Here is a 27,067-nt window from a genome sequence, read left to right as displayed (position 1 = left end):
AGAAAGAAAGAAAAATATCCTTGCACATAGTAAGTACTCAAATGGAATGAAATATAGTAAGGGCTCCTGTTTCAAATCCTGTCTGTAACATAGCACTTGATCCTACTCTAAAATCATTGGTATGTATCATCAATATCCCACAGTGATGGTATCTCATGCCATCTCACTGTTGTGGAACCACAAATATCAGTTTAAAAGTCTAAGGAGAGCAGGTCCTGCATTGTTTCATTAACATGTAAGCTTCAGGAAGGGCAAACCACCCACAGATTTACAAGTAGTATATGGATTTTCACAAAAGGAACAGATTTGTTCAGATTTTAGGTGCCAATCAATGTCATGAAAGCAGACGGAGGACATGCAGACTGCTTTTGGTGATACCTTTCTAGTGGTGGAAGCAGCTGTCAAGGTGTGTTTAGGTGTTCATGCTCTGGTGTCCTTGTTCTCTTGCAGGTATTAGGGGGAGGGAGGGTATGTATGGTCTTTGGTCCTTCTGGTCACCTGGTTTCTGGGACTCTGAGCTCAGTTCCTCCTTGGGAACAGACTTCCTGCCCACTTGTCTCCTTCCTAGGCTTCTCTTCTGCCCTGGAAGTGATGCCTATAGGGCTCCTTCCTTCTTGGTCCAGAGTTCCTCTCTCATCTCCTCAAAAGGCCAGATCTTTTTCCTGGTCCTTATCATCCCTGACCTGTCTCAGACCCTGGATCCAAAACCGAGCTCATCTTCCTCACAGAGCACTTACACTCCTACCTACACCAGCCAGCCAGGCTACCATAGCCTCTGGCTGTCCCTTGCCTTTCATGTCTCACACAGGCTCCTTGAGGCCTGGGACTTGGTTTTGCTCACTCCTGCAGCACTGGTGCTAGAACAGTGCCTGCTGTACTGCAGGTGGTTAGGAAACAGTTGTGGGATGCCTGGGGAGGGGACTGTGAATGGTCTGAAGTGTTCATCAGTAAGTGCCCACGTCCATTTCTACATTTCAGCTTCATCTTGCCAATTACACTTTTGTATTCTTCCCTCACTCATCCCCAGCAATACTAACAAAACAGGACATGTTACTTTTCACATTAAAGCCTTCAGAAGTAGTAAGAAGACGCTGAACCCAATTTTTCAAATTCTTAAATAATTTCCCATGATTCAGTAGGCAGAAAAAGGGAGCAGAAAGTCAGAACTGGAGATAGAATTCAGATTCTTTTTCTTTCAAGGACGCATTTTATACAGTTTTCAACATTTATACTTTCAAACAATGGGCAAAAAATACACTGAGTGCTAAAAAAAAATCAAAACAGAAGTAATACAATTTTAATTTCAATATTTTAAAATACAGAAATTGGAAAGAATACTAAATACAACTTTAAACAAGTCACTTGTCCTCCCCTATAATAATCAATGTAAGCTATTTAAAGACTTACAAATTTAAAGTAAAACAGAAACAAAATAAATACTGTACACTTTCCCTGCCTGCAGGCAAAAGATGGGAAATACTGTTATGAATCAGCAAAGAAATGCTCTTCAAGCTTCAGCACCCCACCTCCCAGCCACACCCCACACCAATGTCACACAGTGGGCTTCCGGACTGAAAGGACACGTGTCACACACACTGACTGCCTATACAAACAGACGAGACGCTATTCCGCAGACACCCCAAACAAGAACAGTCCCCTCGGACCGTGGGCATAAAAACCAGTAAGAAAAGTCAGGCTAGCAAAACATTACTACAAAACTAGTAAATACCAGAGCCAACAACTGTCCCCTCTCCAAATTTCACAGATTTAAAACCCCTAAAACCAATACTACCCCTCCCCATCACCCCCCAAAAAAAACTTGCTGAAGCACTGGCAAAGTTAGACATTTCACAGTAAATGTGAAAGTTCACATTATATAATCTCTTAAAATGAACCTTTTCACCCTCTTTCCACAGCATGAAACTGTTATGGCTTAATTTATATTAAAAGTAGAAAAGTCTTTTCTGAAGGAAATACAATCTGCTAAGATGCATTTCCTGATCAGTGCTATTTCATACCTAACAACTGTATGACTTACTTTTGCAGTCAGAAGCTGTTTTTGGAAAAATTGAGGTTATAGCTTTTGATTCAGTCTAACCATAAACTGTAAGGCCCTTAGTTTGGTTTAGGTTTCTTTTGTAAGATAAAATAAACTTGGGGTTCACTTAGCAAGTTACACCTCAGGTCCCTGACTATAATGTGGAAGTTATACGTAGCTTTGTAAAAATAAACAGTTACTTATGAATCTTAGAGGGAAGAAATGATTCTAGGCAAGGAATTAACTCCTCTTTATATTTTACATTTAATGCTGGTAAGTTTTACCAACCAAAATACACCAAAGAAATATAAGAGTATGTCTGACTTATTTTATGCCTGTGAAGTATTATATATTCTAGCACTTAGGATCATTGTTTTGGTGAAAAATCTTGGAGGAAAACAGCTGACATTTTGAAAAGGAAATGGCCAAAATAAAACTGGTTGGAGACAGTTTTACCTTTATAATTAAGCTCCATTTATGACTACTTTCTGAAATAAAAAAAAAGTGAATTCATTGCATAGGTAAACTACTTGGAGGTCAAGGGCTACGTGGTAGCCAGGGTTTATTACTGGAATAGTGCAGAGCAGATAAACTTAGAAGAATCACTGAATATAGTTTCAAAAAGGCTTAACAAAAAAATCTAATGTTATACTTGTTAAGTCAAAGTGTTAAGACACTAGAAGGGGCACCAGGGTGAAGGGGAGAATCTAAGGATATTGCAAAAAAGTATTATTTTCTCCTCTCAATTAAAATGAGGAAAAAAATACTATAGAAGGATAAAATCAGTCAATCACAACAAGCTAATTGCTTTGGAAATAGATATTTACTTCCTAATGACCTTAATTTTTAAAATTTATGTTAAGGATATCAAATGTTTGACTTTATAGCATGAAAAAAGGGAAGGGCTTCTAGGAAGGCTACAGTATTAAAATTACATTATGTTCAACAGCAATAGAATAAGAAAATTCTTCCCCTTTCTTTCCACCTGGTTTCAAGGAAGCACATCAACATCATCCCACAGGACAAGCCAAGGCTGCAAAGCATCACAAACCAGGGGCTGTTTTAGGAAGCAAGGTATCAGAGGCCCCAGATCCATTGTGTATCCCCAGGCAAATCACTGCCTGCTCTAGGTTTCCTGTGTCTCCTTTATTTACCAGTGACACTCTGTCTAGGCTAAAGATCTAATGCTCAACCTTCTCAAGACTGCTTTAGAGGAAGGTATAGGACACCAGGAAAAGACTGGTGAGCTCTAGCTTCTCTTTATGTGGCAAGCAATTAACTTAATATTTAATGAGAAAAATGAATTTTTGATAATTACGCCTAGCAGTAGCATACTGGGTCACATGATTATTCCAATCAGCTTTATAGTCTTACTGCTGCAGAGACCATCTTTTGAAAAAGCCAGAAAGAATCTTGTCTGTCGAAGATGTCTGGTGGAGTCTCCTTTCCTACAGTGGTTTCTCTCTACCAAGCAAGCTGTTGGTACCCAACCCAGAGCTGTCTGTGCATTCTCACCTTTCTAACCACCTCATTCGCCCCACAAGTTCCCTGGGGAGTTGCTAAGTCATTTAATTCCATGACTTCCTTCACCTTTATCTAGTACCTGAAGAGTATGCTGAACCTGTGGGGATGGTACTTCCCTAATTCTTCCAGAAAAACCAAAAGCCATCTTTTAGTTAAATCATCTTAACATACTTGAGGATACACATTCTCACTCTCTTATCCATAAACAACCTCATTTCTTTTTTTTTCCACTTCAAGCATGAAGTCTGATTTTAATCCAGCACCTTGTTGGAGATTCTTCGGATTTTTATAGTAGCATGCCCTGGGCATATATTTGATACAAAACAAACATCATGAATAATACTAGTTTTCATCAAAAATATATATATAAAGGTGCATTCATTACCAGTTTTTACTTAATAAGTTCTCAGTAAGTATGAAGTGTTAGTAAGATTATGTTTTTAATTATCATAATAAACATTTTAATCCAAATTTACAAATGAGAAAACTCAAACTCAGAAAGAATAAGTGACTTATTCAAGGTTATACAGCTGATACCTAAATGGCAGAACTTGGACAAAAACCCAGGTCTTCCACTTCCTGGCATGCTACACCAAGTCCCTGTATGACCATATTAAATTACCAACTTGAAGTGTTTCTTAAATTATGAAATTACTTTCACTTCTACAGTGGCATATCTCAGTTGAAACTAAAAAAGTTGGGATGTTTTTTAATGAACAGGTCCTCTTTTGCTCATGTTTGCTTAGAAGTGAAAATAATAGTTTTAATTTCCTGGAGAAGAGTTTCAAAGGCAGAGACCACAACTGCAACTTTATATTCCCCCACAGTACTAGGTAGTGCTGGGTGCACAGTAGATGTTTGATAAATACCTGTTGATCCCATATGAATAAATACAGTAGACTATATTGAAAAGGCAGTAATTAGGATTATTTAAAAATAGAAAAGTATTCAAGCTAATTAGTGATAAAGATGGACTTGTTTCCTCTGAGTTTATGATTTCAGTCAGAATCTTCAATTCTGTATGCTTAAAAATGAACTGATACTTACGAAGTTCAATGTATTTCTAGCATAATGAACTACTACAAACTGCCAACTTTATATTGTTTACATCATTCATCAATATTAAAAAGCATATTATGTGACACTGTAAATTACAATCCAGTGGATCCCAGCTGAAGAGTCACTTATTTGAAACAATACAGGAAAATTATCATCTATTACTATTACTAAAGTTGCATATGTTAACTCATAATTCTCAATTTTACATGTTTGTATTTGCTTACAACTAGCTAAGTGCTATCAGCGCTGTCTTCCTAAGTTGTTGTGTCTGTATGGTATGAATGAGGTTCTCTACTGTTAAGCCCAGGTACTGGCAGCAGTTACCACAGAGTTCAGCTATTTCCATGAGCTATAGGGATGCATCACAGCCAGTAATGTTATAAGAGGTTTAACTAGGAGTCACTGGATCAGTGGCCAAATTTTCACCAATTCAGAAAAAGATACATGGATTATATTAGTGGTTCTATTACCTTGCTGAAAGTTTTCTAACTTAGCCCCTTAATGAGCTAAAACTACTAACAATGAATACACAGTACCTTCACTTTAGAATTCCACATATGGGCTATTCCAAATTAGTTTTCCTCAGCCTAAGGACACTGGATACTGGCCACAATTTTAATTCATAAAAATAAAATAAATTTCATTTTAATTCACAAAAATAAAGTTTCATTTTAAATTTTTGTGGCTAAAGAAAAAAACTGAAAATACTCAGAGTTGTGAAAAACATAAAAAAACCAGATCATGATATTACAGGAAAAGGAAATTATAGCTCTTACACCTCCTATTTCTCGAAACCAAAATAAAAACATGACTATTGTTAACACCAACTCAGGATCCACAGAAAACCAACACATCACAAGAATATACTGTATGAGAAGGTAAGGGAATCAGTCAAACCCAGATTTTTGACATCCTGAGATAAGATGACTCTACCCATCTTCCCACTGGTTTTGGCATAGTGTAGACAGGGTTTACACGGGTTGTTTACAGACACTGAGGATTTCCACAAAACTCTTCTTCCTGATACCCAGATAAGATTCAGACTTTGGTCCAGTCACTCTGAACCAGCAAGGCTACTTCATAAACTATTTGATATTTATCCCATGAAATTTTGGAATGGGGACACTAAGAAATATTTCTTTTTGAAAATACACATTTAAATGCAACCATGAAAGATGACAGTATAGACTTTTTTCTTATTAGCAATTCAAGTGATAATACAGAAGGGTAAGTCCTGCTATCTTGCTGAGTAAAAAAAGACAAATCCATGGCCATACTTCTTCTCCACAAAAATAAATTTTATCTATTTGCCTATATTTTCTTTGCAGGAATTTGTAAAATGCTCTATCGTCAGACTTGGGAACATTTCCACCCCACCCCCAGAAATCACTTATTTTTATGCCATGAAAGGAAAAAAGGGAAAATGGGTGCTACAAGCAACTGAAATCTGCATTTAGTAAAAATTATACATAAAGGAGATAAATGATTAAAGTTTAACCAGATATTTAACTTCAGTATGTACTTGTCAGGTTAGGATAGATGGAATAAACTGCCAGAAGCACCCATTTTACTCCAAATCCATATCTTAAATAATTCTTTAGAAAATTAAGAAATGAAAAAGTAAATACACACAAAAAATCTATTCCAACATGCTTGCTTCTATACAAATTAATGTAGTATTAATCCTATATATTACGGCTTATTATGCAGATTTGAATATCCTAAGTCAAAAACATTTTCAACAAATCAGATATGGAGAATAAAAGCATCATAAGATATAACCTCTGCAGCAGGTGTCAGTCCTGTTGTCCAACACCAGCAGTATGAAGAAGGCCCACTGTAGTTACAAATGTATTTGGAAAAACTATAAACATGACAATTTAACCAAACTTATAATACTTTTCCCTAAAATAGGAAAAAGATATTAAAGCTATTCTCTTTGGGAGCCAGATATCATCAGCAGAAATGAAAATGCAAAAGCCTATTTTTTTTTTAATATTGAGAAGAAAATCACAATGTCAAACGAAATGAGGGATCTTTTATGGAGTTCTTACACATTGGCTATGAAAGTGTTTCCCTGCAAAGAGAAGAGTCTCACTGGGTTATCACAAAATGATGGGAGTGCAGAGGGAAGTGGGATATAAGTTAATCAACCTGGATAACAGTATGCACCTTGGATGTTAGCAAAAGCGAAGCTAATAGCTTATAAAAAACACATGAAATATATAAAATAAAATGATTTTCATATACATCTTAATTTAAAATAATTAATGCATCAAATCCCTGTTTAAGACTTTAACCTGAATATCAAATTTAAGAGTCCAGACTAGTTACTGTTACCGTGGCTCTTCCCCACATGTAACACACACACTATCAAAAATAATTTAAAAACCGTCACATTCTTACATCTAAATTAGTGAGATATTTCTCCAGAAATCTTCCAAATAAATAGCTTTAAAAAAAGAATTTAAAAGCTGTTAACTTTAAAAAAAATCTGTTAAATAAATTATTGATAATTCTTTACCCTACCACTGAAAATACATCAAGACACTACCAACAACAAAATAAAATTCAAGCCCTGACAAGAGACCCTTTCCAGTTCAAGGTCTCTTTTTAAGGTTCTACCCTCCTTCTTCCTCTCCCCCACCAGTTCCAAAATGGTTATTGCTGAGTGGGTGTGGCACAGTGAAAATGCAGCATCAGGTTCATTCTGTTCTTCGGGCAGTGTTCTTACTATTCATGCAAACTGCTCCAGGCAGGGAGATGGCAGAAGCTCCAGGCTCCTGCACCCCTAGACTGGTCTCCAAAGGGAAGAATGGCTGCAACAGCAGCTTTGTCACACAAAGAAACGTGCATGGCCATTTCTGTTCAACTTAAGGATCTTCCCAAGACGTTGTTTGGCTGTTGCCATTCCTTTTTTTGGACGTTTACCTATAAAACACCAAAAGGAGTGTAAATAACAATGAAAAGCACACTTAAGAGAGCACCTGGAAGACTACAGGGAGAGCTTTGTGGCAAGTAAACCCTTAGGTGTTCCGCATGAACAAAGTCGCACTTCTGGACTTTCGATGTTTAAAACCCTTCCACCTCATCAAACTATCGATAAAGGCTGCCCTCCCTCACAAGACTCACAAGGCCTTCCCACAGTCTGGTCTGCCTACTCTTCAGCGTGGGCTCTTTCCTATCCTGCATTAAACTGTGCTTTGGCAACAAAACCGACTACAATTTCACAAATACCCCATATCCTGTTTCTCCTCTTTGTGCTATGGCTCAGGCTCATTCCTCTGCCTTCAAAGCTGTCTATTCTGTCACTTCTCCCAGCTCAGCCTGGCTAACCCCTGTGCATCTGATTTTAGGATCTGTCTCCTGCTCCTGGGTATCCTTTTTCTTTGTTCCCATAGTAACCTGTGTATAGTGCCATCACTCTGCTGTCCATGATGCATGAGCTGTTGAACAACTTGAGTGCAGAGACTACACCTAAACTGCCACGATGACCATCATATACAGTCAGAAATGTCCTTCCTCTAGACACATGTGAAAGTTACCTTTTGTTGCCTGGTTGCTGATAGGTGGTGGATTTGATGCCGGTCTCTTGGTGGGGTGAAGGGGCAATGAGAAGGAAGTTTCACCAACTGGCCTTTCTGGGCTTAGACTGCCGTTACTTATCTGGCATGCCCCCGAAGTCAGGTTTGAATTCTGCATATACTTTCCATTCTGAAGGCTTGAGCCGCTGCTGTCCACGTAATTCCTATTTTGTACCCTCTGACTAATTTCTGATGAACCTTCCTTTTTGATGCATTTCTGGCTTCTACTTAGATCCTGAAGGAGGAGGAGGGAAATGAGGCTGAATTTTTAGGGTTTAAATGAGGTATTTAAGCTCTCTGCACACACTGGCAAAGTCAAGTGAGAAGAAACAAACTACTGAATTCTGATTTTCTTAACATCTGTTAGCCACAGATGACCACTCCTGCATGATGTCATCTCAGTCCATTGACCTAATAGCTCTGAAGGACTTGGATCTTAAAGTTGCATCACAAGTTAAGAAGGGGAAAGAGAGAGTGAGAAAGAACAATGGAATGGGTCCCCCGCTTCCTTGGCATGTCACACAGTTCCCTCCGACTTCTCATATGTGATGTTCTTTTTTAGAATCTATCTTCTGTCAGGTTCATCTCCACTGTTAAATTTGTTTTTTAGAAAATCCTTAGATCCAGAGTCCCAAGCTTGATGTTTTCCTTTTACTACAACTATTGTTTCAGTCTCTTAAGACTACTGAATCAACTTTCAAGGGGAAAAAAACGCTACTGATTAGTGAGTCTTGAAATTAACTGAGAGGGTCATAATCAGCATTAAAAAGAGAAAGGAATAGACTAGATGTGAACAGAGTCCACCATAGTGTGAATGTTTCATGAAACCAGTTTTCATTATGCTAATTATCTATCCTCTATGTCTTCATTTATTTTCAAAAACAATTATAAAAAGAACAGCCTGCTTTAAATAATAGCTTACATTACATAATGAATCCTATAGTGCTAATAAGTGATAAACTTTATGACCAGCTACAGTGAGGCACTATAAAATCATATACTGAAAAGTAAATTATAATGAGATTTCTTATGACCTTTGACTCTGGAATGTATCCTTCTAGTCAAAGAATGTATACTAACAAAGACTTCCTTTAAAAAAATAACTTGCCTCTCTTTATTATAAAAGTAATTGCTTAAATATTTAGAAAATATTTAAGCTAAGCCAAATAAAGAAAATATTAATAAAAACCACCCATAATTCTACTACTCAGAGATTAATGATGTTCCATATTTAGGGGTAGAGTCTATTCTGTCTATATACACAAATATCTCCTCCTTCAGAGCTTTTAGTCCATTCCTCCAATCAACTCAGAGCTATGGAAGATGGCAAAACCTAAGAGGCTCTTTTCATTTCTGCTGAGGTCTTTCGGTGCTATGTGAAAGCTTTATTCACAAGAGATTTTTCCTTCACTCTACTTAAACAGTCTACTCATGTTCTCCTCTGCCTCCCCTTTCCTTCTCCCCCACAAATGTTTCTTCACACAAAGGAGAACTAGAGGCAATATTCCTGCCTTTGCTGGCTTACTTTCTTTCTTACGTGTGCTTCAGTTAGAGAGGTTTGGGGCCCCACTGTCACATGAAAACTTTGATTCTTTCTCTGGCTGCCATTTTCCAAGGTTTGCAGCAAAAGGTTATATTACTTTTCTTGTTTGGTGCTACTAGTAACGTTTTACTTTTTTCAGAACTGCTATTTTGGGCTCATTTTGTTTGGCATAAGCATTAATATTCTGGGATCCTAAAACATCCAGGTTTTTCTTTTACAGCAAAGGTTCTTGATCTGGAGCCAATGGATGGTCTGGGGAAAGAGGGGGTGGTAGTAGCACAAATAGTGAGTAATGTAATCAAAAGTCGTGTTTATCATGAATGCTTTTTCTAGAAAGATAATCTGTAACTTTCATGAAATGCTCAAAGAAATTTGGTATCCAAAACCGTTCAAGAAACGACATCAGAGATTAAAAAGAGAACTTCATGATATTCTTCTTTTCCTTTAATATTTCATTCTAACCGGATATAACCTACAGGGGTTGGCAGCCAGTGGTTGTTTAACTGCTTCCTTGAATAAATTATTCTTTTCCAGATCGCATTCTTTTTTGCAATTTTTTTTTTTAAATAAAGAAAGAAAAAGAATGAAGAAGAGGAAGAAAAAGGAAGAGAAAGAGAGAAAGAGAATGGGAGTATTGCTTTCTTGCCCAGGCTAGAATGCAGTTTAGAAATGGGTATTGAAAACCTCTTTTATACCGATAATTATACTTAATGATGTAGACAGGAAGGAGTAAGGGAAGAAAATAACAAACAAGCAGCCAACCAATAATTCATTTAAACCTATGAAATGCTATGCGTTTACTGAGGAGTGATTTACTTCCAATTATGTAGTCACTTTTGGAATAGGTATGAGGTGGTAATGTGTGTTTTGTGTATTTAAAGTGGAGAGTTCTATAAATGTTTATTAAGTTTACTTGTTCCGGGTCTGAGTTCAAGTCCTGGATGTCCTTGTTAATTTTCTGTCTCGTTGATCTATAGAATCGTTAGCTTTTCTTGTTACATTGATCCTTTTGCCATTATGTAATGTCCTTCTTTGCCTCTTTTGATCTTTGTTGCTTTAAAGTCTATTTTATCAGAGGCGAGAATTGCATCTCCTACTTTTTATTTGTTTATTTTTACTCTGTTTGGTTGGTATATCTTCCTCCATCCCTTTGTTTTGAGTATTTGTGTATCATTGCATGTAAAATGGGTCTGGATGCAGAATACCGATGGGTTTTGGCTTTTTGTCCAATTTGAATATATATGAGTTTAATATTGCCATTTGATGCTAGCTGGCTGTTTTGCCCATTAGTTGCTGTAAATTTTTCATTGTGTTGATGCTCTTTGCTTTTTGATATATTTTTGGAAAGGCTGATATTGGTTGTTCCTTTATATGTATAGTGCTTCTTTCAGAAGCTCTTGTAAAGCAGGCCTGGTGGTGGTGAAATCTCTAAGTACTTGCTTGTTCGCAAAAGATTTTATTTTTCCTTCGCTTGTAAAGCTTAGTTTGGCTGGATATGAAATTCTGGGTTGAAAGTTCTTTTCTTTAAGGATGTTAAATATTGGTCCCCACTCTTTTCTGGCTTGTAGGGTTTCTGCTGAGAGATCTGCTCTAAGTCTGATAGGTTTCCCTTTGTGGGTAACCTGACCTTTCTCTCTGGCTGCCCTTAGTATTTTCTCCGTCACTGCAACCCTAATAAATCTGGCGATTATGTGCCTTGGGGTTGGTCTTCTTGAAGAATATCTTTGTGGTGTTCTCTGTATTACCTGGAGTTGAATATTACCCTGCCTTGCTAGGTTGGGAAAGTTTTCCTGAATGATATCCTGAAGAGTATTTTCCAACTTGGATTCATTCTCTTTGTCACATTCAGGTACACCTATCAAACGTAAATTAGGTCTTTTCACATAGTCCCATATTTCCTGGAGACTTTGCTCATTCCTTTTTATCCTTTTTTCTCCAATCTTGTCTTCTCGTTTCATTTCACCGAGCTGGTCCTCAACTTCTGATATCCTTTCTTCTGCTTGATCAATTTGACTGTTTAAACTTGTGCATGCTTCGCGAAGTTCTCGTGTTGTGTTTTTCAGCTCCATCAATTCACTTATATTCCTCTCTAAATTGTCCATTCTCATTAGCATTTCGTCAAACCTTTTTTCAAGGTTCTTAGTTTCTTTGCATTGGGTTAGAACAAGTTCTTTTAATTCACAGAAGTTTCTTATCACCCACCTTTTGAAACCTGCTTCTGATAATGGAACACACTCGTTCTCCATTAAGCCTTGTTCCGTTGCTGATGAGGAACTGCGCTCTCCTGTAGAGGGAGAGGCATTCTGATTTTGAGTATTCTCTGCCTTTTTAGGCTAGTTTCTTCCCTTCATTATATATTTATCCCTCTGTCGTCTTTGTAATTACCGACTTTCTAACTAGGTCTCTGAGCGGACGTTTAACTTTTTGATTCCCAGCGCCGAAATCTGAGCAATCCACTGAGCCGGCCAAAACAGCGGTGTTAAGATTGATGGTGCTTTTCTGCCCGGGAATCTCTGGACTCTGCAGCAAGAACTGCAGCGCTGAGGCGCCAGCAAAACCGACGTGCTGGCCACAAGAGTCGCCCTGGCAACCTGTGGGGCTCCTCTGCTGGGAATCTCTTGGTCTATGAGCAACAAAAATTCGTCTGAAAGTGTGGCGTCCTCTCGTTCTCTGTGCTTTCACTGGGAGCTACAATCCCGAGCTGCTAGTGATCAGCCATCTTGGATCTCTCTCCCAGATCGCATTCTATCCACAAGCCTTATGTTAGTCATCATTTCAGCATCTCTCAAAATGTACAGTTGTTCAAATGTGGATTTAATTATAATTTTTTGGCCGCCTAGATCTAGCACATGATAACCAGTTGATACAATTTTTAAAAAGAAAGCAAAAACAAAGTTAATGACCATTTTAAATCTCCTTTTAGGGTTTCAAACTTTGAACATACCTGAGGATTAAATCTAGAAGTATCAAACTGTTTAATCCAGGAGGAAGTTCTCAAGTCTTGTTCTTCAGTCTTGACATGGTATCCTAAAGAGAAGTTTTAATTAACTTTGTACAAACTTGATCTGAAATGACAAAATTAGCCTAATGCTTTAAAATGAAAGTAAATTTCTGTTGACATTTTATTTAAAAATATATTAACTCTTTAGATATTCATTTGTGTACTTTTACCTTCACCATATGCCTTTCCCTTTCAAAAACAAAAAGTCACCAGCTCATAACCTGTTATGCTAATTCTTTCAATTCTCTCAAAGATTATCTTCATTCATTTGCTAGTCAAGTGAAGCAGTGAGATGGAGAAGGAACCAAGAAATATGTAATTGTTCATGATCAATTAGTTATAAACACCACACCACACTCAGACCAGCCTCAAAGACTGTCTTTATATAATAGGTTTTGGGCTAGATGCTGGAAAATCTAGAATCAAATTCTATGGCCACCTATTGTATATATAAAACCAATGCAATAATTCTCTCTAAAAATGGTGTATTTTTCCACATAGAATAAAGGCAGGTAATAAGCAAAGAATTTAAGATCAGATGGTCCTGGCTTCAAATTCCAATACCATTGACTATTATCTATGTGAAGTGTGGGCAAGATAAATTAGTTTCATTAAGTTTTATTTCCTTTACCTGTAAAATGGGAGTAAATTTTACCTACAGTTATTGTTTTAAGAATTAAGTGAAATAACCAGGCATGGTGGCTTACACCTGTAATCCCAGCAATCTGGGAAGCAGAGACAAGAGGATCACTTGAGCTCAAGAGTTGGAGACCAACCTGGGAAACATAGTTGAGACCTCATCTCTACAAAAAGTCAAAAAATTAGCCAGGTTTGGTGGCATGCAACTGTAGTCCCAGCTACTTGGGAGGCTGAGACAGGAAGACTGCTTGAGCCCTGGAGGTTGAGACTACAGTGAGCCATGTTTGTGCTACTGCATTCCAGCCTGGGCAACAACGTGAGACCATCTCAAAAAAAAAAAAAAAATTATTTAAGTGAAATGGATATCAAGCTCCTGGTACACAGCTGATAATTATGTAGGATTAAACACAATTATTATATAGGCATTCAGTTGTAATACAGTACTATCTTTTCCCCAGTCCTCCTCAGATAAAAACATTTTCTCTAAAGACACAAAGAAGAAAACACTATGTGGCATGCCTAACATTGCCACAGTCGACTCTCTCTTCCTAATACTTTCTTTTCAAGTAGAGAAAGAATAGCCTCAATCAGAAAGAAACAGTTCAAAACTTGTTTTTCTTCTCATAAAAGGAAAAAGGGTTGATTGTTCAAGTTTAGCTGACCATTTAAAGCACCAAAACACTCCTTCCACTGTGATCAACCTGTCTGTAAAAGGGAAATAATACTAACTGGCTTGCAACAGCAATGGTAGACAGTGAACACATTTGTCAATCCCGGGTAATTTACATTTTGAGTTCTTCTGCTTCCATCTTACATGGTATGTCAGAATTATGGTTTTTTTGGTCAACCTTCTTAACACATTTCCAACTAAAGATGTGTAATGAACATGCCTTATTCATAATCTCTAACCTAAATGAGGATTATTGAGCCATTAAGTTGGGCAACATATGTTACTTTTTAGAAACTGACAATTTATGTTTCTTACCACATTCCACTGGTTTATCATAGCGATACAACTGCCTAACCTCAAGGTTACTGCTATGGCAGCTGCTGGGATCCTGGAGAGAGCTTCTTTCACCACTGCAGTCTGTGCTTTGTATTTGCCTTTGTAAACAAGTGGAATAGTGCAACCCTGCCATAGATAGCATGCCCTGAATAGCTTCTTCCTCTGTGCTCGTCGAGGTAGGACATTCCCTAAAGAGGAGATGATCCAAAACACAAGAGTCTGATGACAAGTTTTGGTAAAATTTAAAACTAAAAAAAAAATTTCATAGTATTTATCTTAAAGTATAATAAGACTACTACCATCAGCAAGCCTACCTTTTAACTGGAATTTCACTTCTAGATGGCTTCTGGCTCTTTTGAAGGAAGTTCCTCATCACATTAGATTCCTCCTTAAAGTTGGATGTTATTTCTTGTTTCTTTTCATCACCTGAACTTTCAGACTCTTCAGTGGTAAAATTATTTTTCTGAGATAATTACATGGAAACAAAGCTACATAAGAAATTGACCGCATCTGTACAGATTAATCCAGAAAGATTTTATACATCTAGGGAAAGTCAGAAAATTATCATGGAATTATTTCTGTATTTCACATGAGAAAAAATCAAAATATTAACTGCATGAACATACTACCTTAATTTAAAAAATCCACAGTACAAGCTTTCTTTAAGTAAAATAAAATCTATGAGAAATATGAAACAAGAATAGTAAAAGCAGAAGAGTCTTTCCCTCTACCCTTTCCAAAATCAGACAAAAGCTGTATTTCTCAAATGTGAGTGGTCAAATGATGGTGTGTGTGTACAATGACCACCACAGGAAGACCCTGTGCTACGGTAAGTCAGGAGACAAGCTCTGGGAAAAGCTCTCATTTGCCTTCCTTCCAGAAGTTACGTGGGTGCTCTTCTTTCCATCAAATAACGTACAAGCCACGGGGTCTCAGGCGTACCAGTGCAGTGCACTCGGGTCCGGAGTCTTCTGACTCAGAAATATCAGAATATCCTGATGATCTACTCCTGAGTTCTGATTTCACATGTGTAAAAAACCCTGAAAAAGAATGAAAGGTTGAGAGAAAAAGAGAAAGTCATTCGACTGTGATGAACAAGGTGATATTCAAAGTCCATCCAGCTTTGTGATGTCTCTCAATCTCTCTTGTTCTTTCTTTTTCACTTTTATTTTCTTCATTTCTTTCTCCCCACAAGGTCTTTCTCCCTAATTGGCCAAGATACAGACTGAGGTATATTCTCAAATATAAGTGTGGTATTTACTAAACATAATTATATATTCCTTATATTGATAGCTAAAAAATGCTGAAACTAAACAGCTACTAGATGCTTTTCATGTTTTTCCTTTTGTATTAGTTATATCATTAGAAAACAAAAAGATAACTTTCCCAAACATAAAAAGCATTCATGTAGAGTGAATTCAACAAGCTTATTAACTGGGCTTTCTCTTTCATGAGGCACTGTCATATAGCAGTGGTTTGATGGATTCCTGTTGACTAGCACCTTTTTCCTGGCATGTGTGCATAGGCAGAGTCACCAACTACAGCAGTGCCAGTTTTACCCAGATTAGCAGGAACTGGGGTGTTCAACATGGATTAAATAATGTTAGTTATCATTTACTTGTCAAGTATCAAAATATTTATTTGAACTACTTTTTAAAATAAAAAGGAATACAGAGATCCTGAAATATGTTGAAAAAGTAAGGCTTAATTAAAAGAAAAAAGATCTTAAGGAGAATGAGGTGTTACCATTTTGCCATACTGATGATAACCAATTAATAATCCAGTAGAGGCCTTCTTGTCAACAGGCAATCAATTAAAACCACAATATATAGATTACTAACAGCTTCAGATTAGCCAATCATATATATTTCCTAATTCTGAAAACCATCTACATGGTAGCTGAAATTATATATAAATTAAACTGGAAACTTTTATTTTGGGGAGTAGAGGCCTATAACATGCATGAGCTTTCATGTGACTCTGTAAAAGCTGACTAGAGCAGCACATCTCTAACTCACATGCATCCCCTCACTGAGAACACTGCCCCTGGCCACTATACCTCACTGGGCATTCATGTTCAGCACTTCTTTGATGGGTGAACTACTCAGACATACTTCAGATTTTTCAAGACAGTTTTACAGACACAAAAGTTTTCTGCTATTATAAACTTAAGAATTTCAAAATTAGCAAGTTATTTTACATATTATCACATTAGTAATGAAACTATCTTTACAATAACCATTAAAACAAACATACTGTTCAGTGGTTTCTGAGATTCTTCATTTTCCACCCCCTCTATTCCTGAACTCTCTTCTATCTTCATTTTTGCCTTTTTTGTCCTTCTTTTATCCTCTTCATTTTCACTATCTGCTGTATAAAGACTCTGATCTGTGAAGGGCTGTCTTTCATCTCTGTATCACGAAGGAAAAATAAGTTAGACTATAATGCAAGACTCTGTAGCCAAACAGTATTTATGCCCCTCTCCCTTAATTTACAAGAAGTAGAGAATTGAGACACTGTCCCCATATTTCAATCAACTGTGTAACAGTATGCAGTAGGGATCTAAGGTTTGTTTTGTTTGTTTTTGTTTTTTGAGACAGGGTCTTGCTCTGTTGCCCTGGTTGGAGTGAGGTGGCGCAATCATAGTTCACTGTAACTTTGAACTCCTGGGCCCAAGCAATCCTCTCACCTCAACTCTCAAGTAACTAGGACTACAGGCGTGTCCACCACACCCAGCTAATTTATTTTTATTTTTTTGTAGAGATGGAGTCTTGCTAAGTTGCCCAGGCTAGTTTTGAACTCCTGGCCTCAAGAGATCCTCCCACATTGGCCTCCCAAATCAACCTGGGATTACAGATGTGAGCTACTGGGCTCACTACAGGTTAAACAGGGGTCCCCAACCCCTGGGCCATAGATCGGCACCAGTCCATGGCTTGTTAGGAACTGGGCTGCACAGCAGGAGGTGAGTGGTGGGTGAGTAAACATTACCAGCTGAGCTCCACCTCCTGTCAGATCAATGGCAGCATTAGATTGTCATAGGAATGTGAACCATATTATGAACTACACATGTCCAAGAGTTACACACTCCTTACGAGAATCTAATGCCTGATGATCTGAGGTGGAAGAGTTTAATCCTAAAACCATCCCCTGGCTGTGAAAAAAATTGTCTTCCACAAAACCAGTCCTTTGTGCCAAAAAAAGGTAGAAGACCCCTGGGTTAAATGAACAAAGGGAACCGAATGAAAATTAATCTATTTGATACTCTGGTTTACTTTACATACTTAATTATTCTTCCATTTGTCAGCAGTAATCGTAGATCATTATCTTTCGCTCTCCATTCGGGTACTGTGGAAGATGGCTGGAGATGTTTGTTGAATTTTCCATTCAGTTTAGAGCTCAAGATGTCCTGAAAGTATAAAGGCAGAACTTACTTCCCATCTGCCCTCAGATAGCCCTGCTTGACTGAAGGAATACCGTATACCACCACCGCCGCCGCCATGGCCCTGCCTCTCAAAGATACAGACAGCACCTGGGCTTGGGGATATGCAGCAGTATGGCACTCCAGAGTTCCTACAGCCAAAGCAAGAGTATAGCTCATCTTTCTGGAGGGCCATTAACTATGAAATACATTCTAGAAAGTAAAACATAAAATATGCATAAAGCGAATTCAAAGAAATTTTGTTCTTGCAGAAAGCTGAAAAACGAGCAGCACTGCCTCAGGGTATTTTATCTCTCTTCCCCTTGCTTCTTCCTGCTAAAGTGCTAGCTACTGGGCCTTTCCATTCACCCAACCTCCACCTACAGTCAGCAACTTACAGGTCACCACACTGCTATCACTAGGAACAAAGGCCACCATGCAACGTAAAGGTAGTAGCTGGGTTTTAATGCATAAAAAAGATGTCCTTTTCACAGTGATTTTCCCCTTAATAATAAATAGAACCTTTCAAAATAAACTTAATCTTCTGTGATTACAGTTTAGAACATAATCTTAAAATAATATAATTACATACAATTTAAAATATTTAAGATACACACACACACACACGTGTGTGTGTGTGTGTAATTTTTTTTTTAAAACCAGGATCTAGCTACGTTGCCCTTAAACTCCTGGGCTCAAGTGATCCTCCTGCCTTAGCCTCCCTAGTAGCTGAGACTATAGGCTGACACCACAGCACCTGGTTCTTCGATCTTACTCATTTAAAATTGTTGCTTATCCACTACTTGGGATATAAAATTATGGATGATGCAGAGCTCAATACAAAGTCATTGCCATGTTCTTCAAAGGCGCTACACAGATCTCATTACTGCCTCCCACTCTCCCCTTTGTCCAGCAGGCCAGAACTTCACAAAGTTCAACGAGTTTCTTCTGACAGTCTGTAACAGTCCTCCAGGGTGACTGTGGGATCAAGTAGAGGCTTTCTGCATTTGCTCTTCCCTCTGCCTATAATGCTGTTCCTCCAATCACCTTGTAACCATTTGACTTCTTCCTGTTTGTTATTCAGCTGTCAGTTCAAACCTGAGAGGCTCTCTGACCACCTGAGCTAAAGCAGCCAGCTCTACCCCATCCCCCTTTATTCTGTTGTTCTATTGTTTTGCTTTATTTTAATAACACTTATAATCTGAAATTTATTATTTTAATATAAGTCTCTGTTCCCCATCCTTCTTGAACAAGGATGGAAGCTTCATGAGGGGCAGGGACTTAGGTTTTGCTCACAGTCTTCTCCAGAGCCTGGCAGAGGAAGTGGTACTTGCTAAAGACTCAGTAAACATATCAGCAATCGAATGAGGTCTGTTCATTCAAATTCTACACTAAAAGCTAGAAGAATTAAGCACCACTCCCTGTCACAGGCAAAACTACTGGTTGATCCCTACAATGCTGCAGCAAAGATTAGGTACCAACAATAGTCAGGTTATTCTCTTGTTATTATCTCTTTAAAGAACTTTAAAAAACCAAGTGTATTTTTGTTGTCATGAAACATAATACTTGCCTCTTCCCATGGACACATCTCTAATCTTTTGAGGACTTCCCTTGTGTGGAGCTCTAGGATGTCTAGGTTAGAAGGAGTTCGGACATTATGATCTCGAAGTTTCCTCATCTTTCTTCGGGAATGGTATGGGGAAGTTGCTTCATTTGAGGATCGTGAAACTGGACACACAGGAGGAATTCCCTGAGATTTAACTGGTTTGCCATTTTCCTCCTTTAAGAATTAAAATCAGAGTATTTTTATGAGAAGGCTATTGCATACATACCTGACTAAATAATCATCCATAAAAATATTTTAGAAAACAAAAACCATTTAGTTTAACCATATAAACAACAAAAAAAGACAGGACATCCTAAGCTTCAAACAGTTTTGGTGAGACCTTTATTCCCTTCTCTCCCCAACATAATATACTGTGAACATTATTTTATTTCATTTATTTATTTTTGAGATAGGGTCTCGCTCTTGTTGCCCAGGCTGGAGTGTGGAGTGTAGTGGTGCAGTCTCGCCTCACTGCAGTCTCCACCTCCTGGGCTCAAGCAATCCTCCCACTTTAGCCTCTCAAGTAGCTGGGACTACAGGCGCATGCCACTGCACCCAGCTTATTTTTTTATTTGTTTTAGAGATAGGGATTTGCCAGATTGCCCAGGCTGGTCTAGAACTCCTGACCTCATGTGATCCACCTGCCTCGGCCTCCCAAAGTGCTGGGATTACAACTGTTAGCCACTGCACCTCGCCTGGATTTTCAATCTTATTAAAGGCTGTGTTGCATTCCACTGTATAGATACAGCTTAATTTTCTGACCTAATACTTACTGGTACCCATTTAGGCTGCTGTTCTTTCCAACAACAAACATTCTTTTCACATACATGTTTGTATAAATCAATAATTACTTTTTAAACCAAAATTATACATCTATGTAGTTTTAAAACTTAAATATTCTATAAGCATATCATGAAAAGTTATGCTTTTCCTCTTCCCCATCCCTGGCTCCTATCCTCCAGAGGCAACCCCTTGCTACATTGTTTTTTTTTACTGTGGTAACATAAACATAAAATCTGCCATTTTAACCATTTGTAAGTGTACGGTTTAGTGGCATTAAGTAGAGTCACATTATTGTGCAGACATCACTGCCATCCATCTCCAGAACCTTCTCATCTGCACAAACTCAAACTGTACCCAGTACACAGTAATTTCTCATTCTCCCCTCACGCCAAACCCCTAGGAACTACTATTCTTCTTGCATTCTCTATGAATTTGACACTTCTAGGAACCTCACATAAGTGGAATTTTATTAAATTTGTCCTTTGGTGACTAGCTTATTTCACTTAGCAAAATATCTTCAAGGTTCATCAATGCTGTAGCATGTGTCAGCGTCTCCTTCTTTTATAAAGCTGAATAGTATTCCACTGTATGTACCATACTTTATCTGTTCACCTGCTGATGGACACTTTGGTTACTTGGTCTACTTTTTGGCTACTGTGGATAATGCTGCTATAAACACAGGTGTACAAATACCTGTTTGAGTCCCTGTTATCAATTCTTTTAGGTATTTAGCCAGGACTTCCAACTCTTCTAAATGGTTTTCCCTCTAGTTATTTGCCTCCAAATTATAAAATGGCATGTTTATACAGTTTTCAGCTTCAGATATTACTGAATTCCTATCATGCAAGGATAGTAAAAATTATCCTTGGACTCAGTAAAAATTATCCACTAGAAGAATGAAAACATTCAAACACATTTGGTAATCCATCAATTTTCTATTTTTCTCTGGAGAAATCCTTCCTGGATAGGACTGCCAGATAAAGTATAAGATACCCAGTTAAACTTGAACTTCAGGTCATAACAAATATGGATCCTTTCATTCTCCTGACCCATCCTGGACTGGCTGCTCTCTGGGCCAGTCTAATTATTCTTCCAAGTGTATTTTACCACTTTAAATTTGTAATATTGATTTGAAGTTGACTGACATTTTCAGAGATGATACTCTCATTTATTTAACTATTGTTTTACTTCTGTAAGTCAAGATTTATAGTTTTTTTCATATAGAATCATAACTTTTATAGTAAGTTTATTTTTTATTTATTTTTTTTTTTGGAGACGGAGTTTTGCTCTTGTTACCCAGGCTGGAGTGCAATGGCGCGATCTCGGCTCACCGCAACCTCCACCTCCTGGGTTCAGGCAATTCTCCTGCCTCAGCCTCCTGAGTAGCTGATATTACAGGCACGCGCCACCGTGCCCAGCTAATTTTTTTGTATTTTTAGTAGAGACGGGGTTTCACCATGTTGACCAGGATAGTCTCTATCTCCTGACCTCGTGATCCACCCGCCTTGGCCTCCCAAAGTGCTGGGATTACAGGCGTGAGCCACCGCGCCCGGCTATTTTTTTTAATTTTAGGTTTTGGGATACATGTGAAGAACATGCAAGATTGTTGCATAGGCACTGGCAGTGTGATTTGCTGCCTTCCTCCTCATCACCTATATCTGGCATTTCTCCCCATGCTATCTCTCCCCAACTCCCCACCCCGCACTGTCCCTCCCCTATTTCCTCCCAACAGACCCCAGTGTATGATGCTCCCCTCCCTGCGTCCATGTGTTCTCATTGTTCAACATCCACCTATGAGTGAGAACATGTGGTGTTTGATTTTCTGTTCGTCAGTTTGCTGAGAATGGTGGTTTCCAGGTTCATCCATGTCCCTACAAAGGACATGAACTCAGTTTTTTATGGCTGCATAGTATTCCATGGTGTATATGTGCCACATTTTCCCTGTCCAGTCTATCATCAATGGGCATTTGAGTTGGTTCCAGGTCTTTGCTATTATAAACAGTGCTGCAATGAACATTCATGTGCATGTGTCCTTATAGTAGAACGATTTATAATCCTTTGGAAATATACCCCGTAATGGGATTGCTGGGTCAAATGGAATTTCTATTTCTAGGTCCTTGAGGAATCGCCACACTGTCTTCCACAATGGTTGAACTAATTTACACTCCCACCAACAGTGTAAAAGTGTTCCTATTTCTCCACATCCTCTCCAGCATCTGTTGTCTCCAGATTTTTTAATGATCGCCATTCTAACTGGCGTGAGATGGTATCTCAATGTGGTTTTGATTTGCATTTCTCTAATGACCAGTGATGATGAGCATTTTTTCATATGCTTGTTGGCCTCATGTATGTCTTCTTTTGTAAAGTGTCTGTTCATACCCTTTGCCTACTTTTGAATGGGCTTGTTTTTGTCTTGTAAATCTGTTTTAGTTTTTTGTAGATTCTGGATATTAGCCCTTTGTCAGATGGGTAGATTGCAAAAATCTTTTCCCATTCTGGTTATTGCTGATTCACTCTAATGACTGTTTCTTTTGCTGTGCAGAAGCTGTGGAGTTTGATTAGGTCCCATTTGTCTATTTTGGCTTTTGTTGCCAATGCTTTTGGTGTTTTGGTCATGAAGTCCTTGCCTATGCTTATGTCCTGAATGGTTTTGCCTAGATTTTCTTCTAGGGTTTTTATGGTGTTAGGTCTTATGTTTAAGTCTTTAATCCATCTGGAGTTAATTTTAGTGTAAGGTGTCAGGAAGGGGTCTAGTTTCTGCTTTCTACACGTGGCTAGCCAGTTTTCCCAACACCATTTATTAAACAGGGAATCCTTTCCCCATTGCTTATGTCATGTTTGTCAAAGATCAGATGGCTGTAGATGTGTGGTGTTGCCTCTGAGGCCTCTGTTCTGTTTTATTGGTCTATATCTCTGTTTTGGTACCAGTACCATGCTGTTTTGATTACTGTAGCCTTGTAGTATAGTTTGAAGTCCGGTAGTGTGATGCCTCCTGCTTTGTTCTTTTTGCTTAGAATTGACTTGGCTATGCGGGCTCTCTTTTGGTTCCATATGAAGTTTAAGGTGGTTTTTTCCAGTTCTGTGAAGAAGGTCATTGGTAGCTTGATGGGGATAGCACTGAATCTGTAAATTACCTTGGGCAGTGTGGCCATTTTCATGATACTGATTCTTCCTAACCATGAACATGGAATGTTTCTCTGTTTGTGTCCTCTCTTATTTTGTTGAGCAGTGGTTTGCAGTTCTCCTTGAAGAGGTCCTTTACGTTCCTTGTTAGTTGTATTCCTAGGGATTTTATTCTCTTTGTAGTAATTGTCAATGGCAGTTCACTCTTGATTTGGCTCTCTGTTAGTCTGTTATTGGTGTATAGGAATGCTTGTGATTTTTGCACATTGATTTTGTATCCTGAGACTTTGCTGAAGTTGCTTATCAGTTTCAGGAGATTTAGGGCTGAGACAATGGGGTCTTGTAAATGTACAGTCATGTGGTCTGCAAATAGAGACAATTTGACTTCCTCCTTTCCTAATTAAATACCCTTTATTTCTTTTTCTTGCCTGATTGCTCTGACTACAACTTCCAATACTATATTGAATAGGAGTGGTGAGAGAGGGCATCCTTGTCTAGTGCCCGATTTCAAAGGGAATGCTTCTAGTTTTTGCCCATTCCGTATGATACTGGCTATTGGTCTGTCGTAAATAACTTTTATTATTTTGAGATACGTTCTGTCAATACCTAGTTGATTGAGAGTTTTTAGCATAAAGGGCTGTTGAATTTTGTCAAAGGCCTTCTCTGCATCAATTAAGATAATCATATGGTTTTTGTCTTTGGTTCTGTTTATGTGGTGAATTACATTTACAGACTTGCGTATGTTGAACCAGCCTTGCATCCCTGGGATGAAGCCTACTTGATCATGGTGGATAAGCTTTTTGATGTGCTGTTGCAATCGGTTTGCCAGTATATTATTGAAGATTTTTGCATCTATGTTCATCATGGATATTGGCCTGAAGTTTTCTTTTCTTGCTGAGTCTCTGCCAGGTTTTGGTATCAGGATGATGCTGGTCTCATAAAATGATTTGGGAAGGATTCCCTCTTTTTGGATTGTTTGGAATAGTTTCAGAAGGAATGGTACCAGCTCCTCTTTGTATGTCTGGTAGAATTTGGCTGTGAACCCATCTGAACCTGGGCTTTTTTTGGGTGGTAGGCTGTTAATTGCTGCCTCAACTTCAGCCCTGGTTACTGGTCTATTCAGGGTTTTGACTTCTTCCTGGTTTAGGCTTGGGAGGACATAAGTGTCCAGGAATTTATCCATTTCTTCCAGGATTACTAGTTTATGTGCATAGAGCTGTTTGTAGTATCTCTGATGATGGTTTGTATTTCTGTGGAATCTGTGGTGATATCCCCTTTATCGTTTTTTATTGCATCTATTTGATTATTCTCTCTTTTCTTTTTAATCTGGCTAGTGGTCTATTTTGTTGATCTTTTGGAAAAATCAGCTCCTGGATTTATTTTTTGAAGGGTTTTTTGTGTCTCTATCTCCTTCAGTTCTGCTCTGATCTTAGTTATTTCTTGTCTTCTGCTAGCTTTTGAATTTTTTTGATCTTGCTCCTCTAGCTCTTTCAATTTTGACAATAGGGTGTCGATTTTAGATCTTTCCTTGCTTCTAATGTGGGCATTTATTGCTATGTATTTTCCTCTAGACACTGCTTTAAATGTGTCCAGAGATTCTGGTATGTTGTGTCTTTGCTCTCGTTGGTTTCGAAGAATCTCTTTATTTCTAACTTCATTTCATTGTTTATCCAGTCAACATTCAAGAGCCAGTTGTTCAGTTTTCATGAAGCTGTGCGGTTCTGAGTTGGTTTCTGAATTCTGAGTTCTAACTTGATTGCACTGTGGTCTGAGAGACTGTTTGTTATGATTTCCGTTCTTTTGCATTTGCTGAGGAGTGATTTACTTCCAATTATGTGATCAGTTTTAGAGTAGGTGTGATGTGGTGCTGAGAATGTATATTCTGTGGATTTGGGGTGGAGAGTTCTGTAAATGTCTATTGGGTTTGCTTGGTCCCGGTCTGAGTTCAAGTCCTGATATCCTTGTTAATTTTTTGTCTCGTTGATCTGTCTAATATTGACAATGGGGTGTTAAAGTCTCCCACTATTATTGTGTGGAAGTCTAAGTCTCTTTGTAAGTCATTAAGAACTTGTTTTATGTATCTGGGTGCTCCTGTATTGGGTGCATATATATTTAGGATTGTTAGCTCTTCTTGTTGCATTGATCCTTTTACCATTATGTAATTTTCTTCTTTGTCTCTTTTGATATTTGTTGCTTTAAAATCTATTTTATCAGAGAGAGATTAGAATTGCAACTCTTGCTTTTTTTTGCTCTCCATTTGCTTGGTAAATCTTCCTCCATCCCTTTATTTTGAGCCTTTGTGTATCCTTGCCATGTAAGATGGGTTTCCTGGATGTAGCACACCGATAGATTTTAGCTTTTTATCCAATTTGCCAGTCTGTGTCTTTTGATTGGGGTATTTAGCCCATTTACATTTAGGGTTAATATTGTTAAGTGTGAATTTGATCCTGCCATTTTGATGCTAACTGGCTATTTTGCCCGTTAGTTCATGCAGTTTCTTCATTGTGTTGATGCTCTTTACCATTTGGTATGTTATCGGAGTAGCTGGTACTGGTTGTTCCTTTCTATGTTTAGTGCTTCTATTAGGAGCTCTTGTAAAGCAGGCCTGGTGGTGATGAAATCTCTGAGTAATTGCTTGTTCGTAAAGGATTTTATTTCTCCTTCACTTATGAAGCTTAGTTTGGCTGGATATGAAATTCTGGATTGAAAGTTCTTTTCCTTAAGGATGTTGAATATTGGCCCCCACTCTCTTCTCGTTTGTAGGGTTTCTGCTGAGAGATCTGCTGTGAGTCTGATGGCCTTCCCTTTGTGGGTAACCCGACCCTTCTCTCTGGCTGCCCTTAGCATTTTTTCCTTCATTTCAACCCTGGTGAATCTGACAGTTATGTGCCTTGGGGTTGCTCTTCTTGAGGAATATCTTTGTGGTGGTCTCTGTATTTCCTGGACTTGAATGTTGGCCTACCTCGCTAGGTTGGGGAAGTTCTCCTAGATAATATCCTGAAGAGTGTTTTCCACCTTGGATTCATTCGCCCCATCACATTCAGGTATACCAATCAAATGTTGATTAGGTCTTTTCACATAATCCCATATTTCTTGGAGGCTTTGTTCATTTGTTTTCACTCTTTTTTTCTCTAATATTGCCTTCTCATTTTATTTCATTGAGTTGATCTTCCATCTCTGATATTCTTTCTTCTGCTTGGTCGATTCGGCTATTGAAACTTGTATATGCTTTGCGAAGTTCTTGTGCTGTGTTTTTCAGCTCCATCAAGTTGTTTATGTTCTTCTCTAAGCTGGTTATTCTAGTTAGCATTTCGTCAAATCTTTCTTTTTCCAAAGTTCTTAGTTTCTTTGCATTGGGTTAGAACATGTTCTTTTAGCTCACAGAAGTTTCTTATTACCCACCTTCTGAAGCCTGTTTCTGTCAATTCATCACACTCATTCTCCATCCAGCCTTGTTCCCTTGCTGGTGAGTTGTGATCCCTTGTAGGAGGAGAGGCGTTCTGGTTTTGGGTGTTTTCATCCTTTTTGTGCTGGTTTCTTCCCATCCTTCTGGATTTATCCACCTGTCTTTGAAGTTCTTGACTTTCAGATTGGGTCTCTGAGTGGACGTCCAGTTTGTTGATGATGAAGTTATTTCCTTCTGTTTCTTAGTTTTCCTTCAGTCTGGTCCCTCTGCTGTAGGACTGCTGAGGTCCACTCCCGGCCCTGCTTGCCTGGGGATCGCCTGCAGCAGCTGCAGAACA

At 38.3% G+C, this 27,067-nt stretch overlaps 1 protein-coding gene and 1 long non-coding RNA gene across 2 annotated transcripts in view; one reads left to right on the top strand and one right to left on the bottom strand.

Annotated features, from left to right (window-relative positions):
- LOC105713744 (uncharacterized) overlaps window positions 1-27,067 on the top strand; it is a 153,050-nt gene that overhangs the window by 39,203 nt on the left and 86,780 nt on the right. The window lies entirely within an intron of this gene.
- The window catches only part of KDM7A (lysine demethylase 7A), a 91,398-nt gene continuing 65,606 nt past the window's right edge, over window positions 1,276-27,067 (bottom strand). Inside the window, exons 12-20 of the mRNA XM_021665311.2 lie at window positions 19,383-19,592; window positions 17,676-17,800; window positions 16,651-16,805; window positions 15,337-15,434; window positions 14,709-14,857; window positions 14,374-14,582; window positions 12,693-12,775; window positions 8,167-8,440; window positions 1,276-7,552 (exon numbers count right to left, since the gene is read on the bottom strand). Of these exons, the coding sequence (XP_021520986.1) occupies window positions 7,458-7,552; window positions 8,167-8,440; window positions 12,693-12,775; window positions 14,374-14,582; window positions 14,709-14,857; window positions 15,337-15,434; window positions 16,651-16,805; window positions 17,676-17,800; window positions 19,383-19,592 (1,398 nt within the window). The 3' untranslated portion in view covers window positions 1,276-7,457. The remainder of the gene's footprint in view (window positions 7,553-8,166; window positions 8,441-12,692; window positions 12,776-14,373; window positions 14,583-14,708; window positions 14,858-15,336; window positions 15,435-16,650; window positions 16,806-17,675; window positions 17,801-19,382; window positions 19,593-27,067) is intronic.

This window comes from Aotus nancymaae, unplaced genomic scaffold, assembly GCF_030222135.1.
Source record: "Aotus nancymaae isolate 86718 unplaced genomic scaffold, 86718_ANA_hifiasm-v0.15.2.pri h1tg000002l, whole genome shotgun sequence".
Taxonomy (NCBI): Eukaryota; Metazoa; Chordata; class Mammalia; order Primates; family Aotidae; genus Aotus; species Aotus nancymaae.
This window is presented reverse-complemented; position numbering and strand designations above follow the sequence as displayed.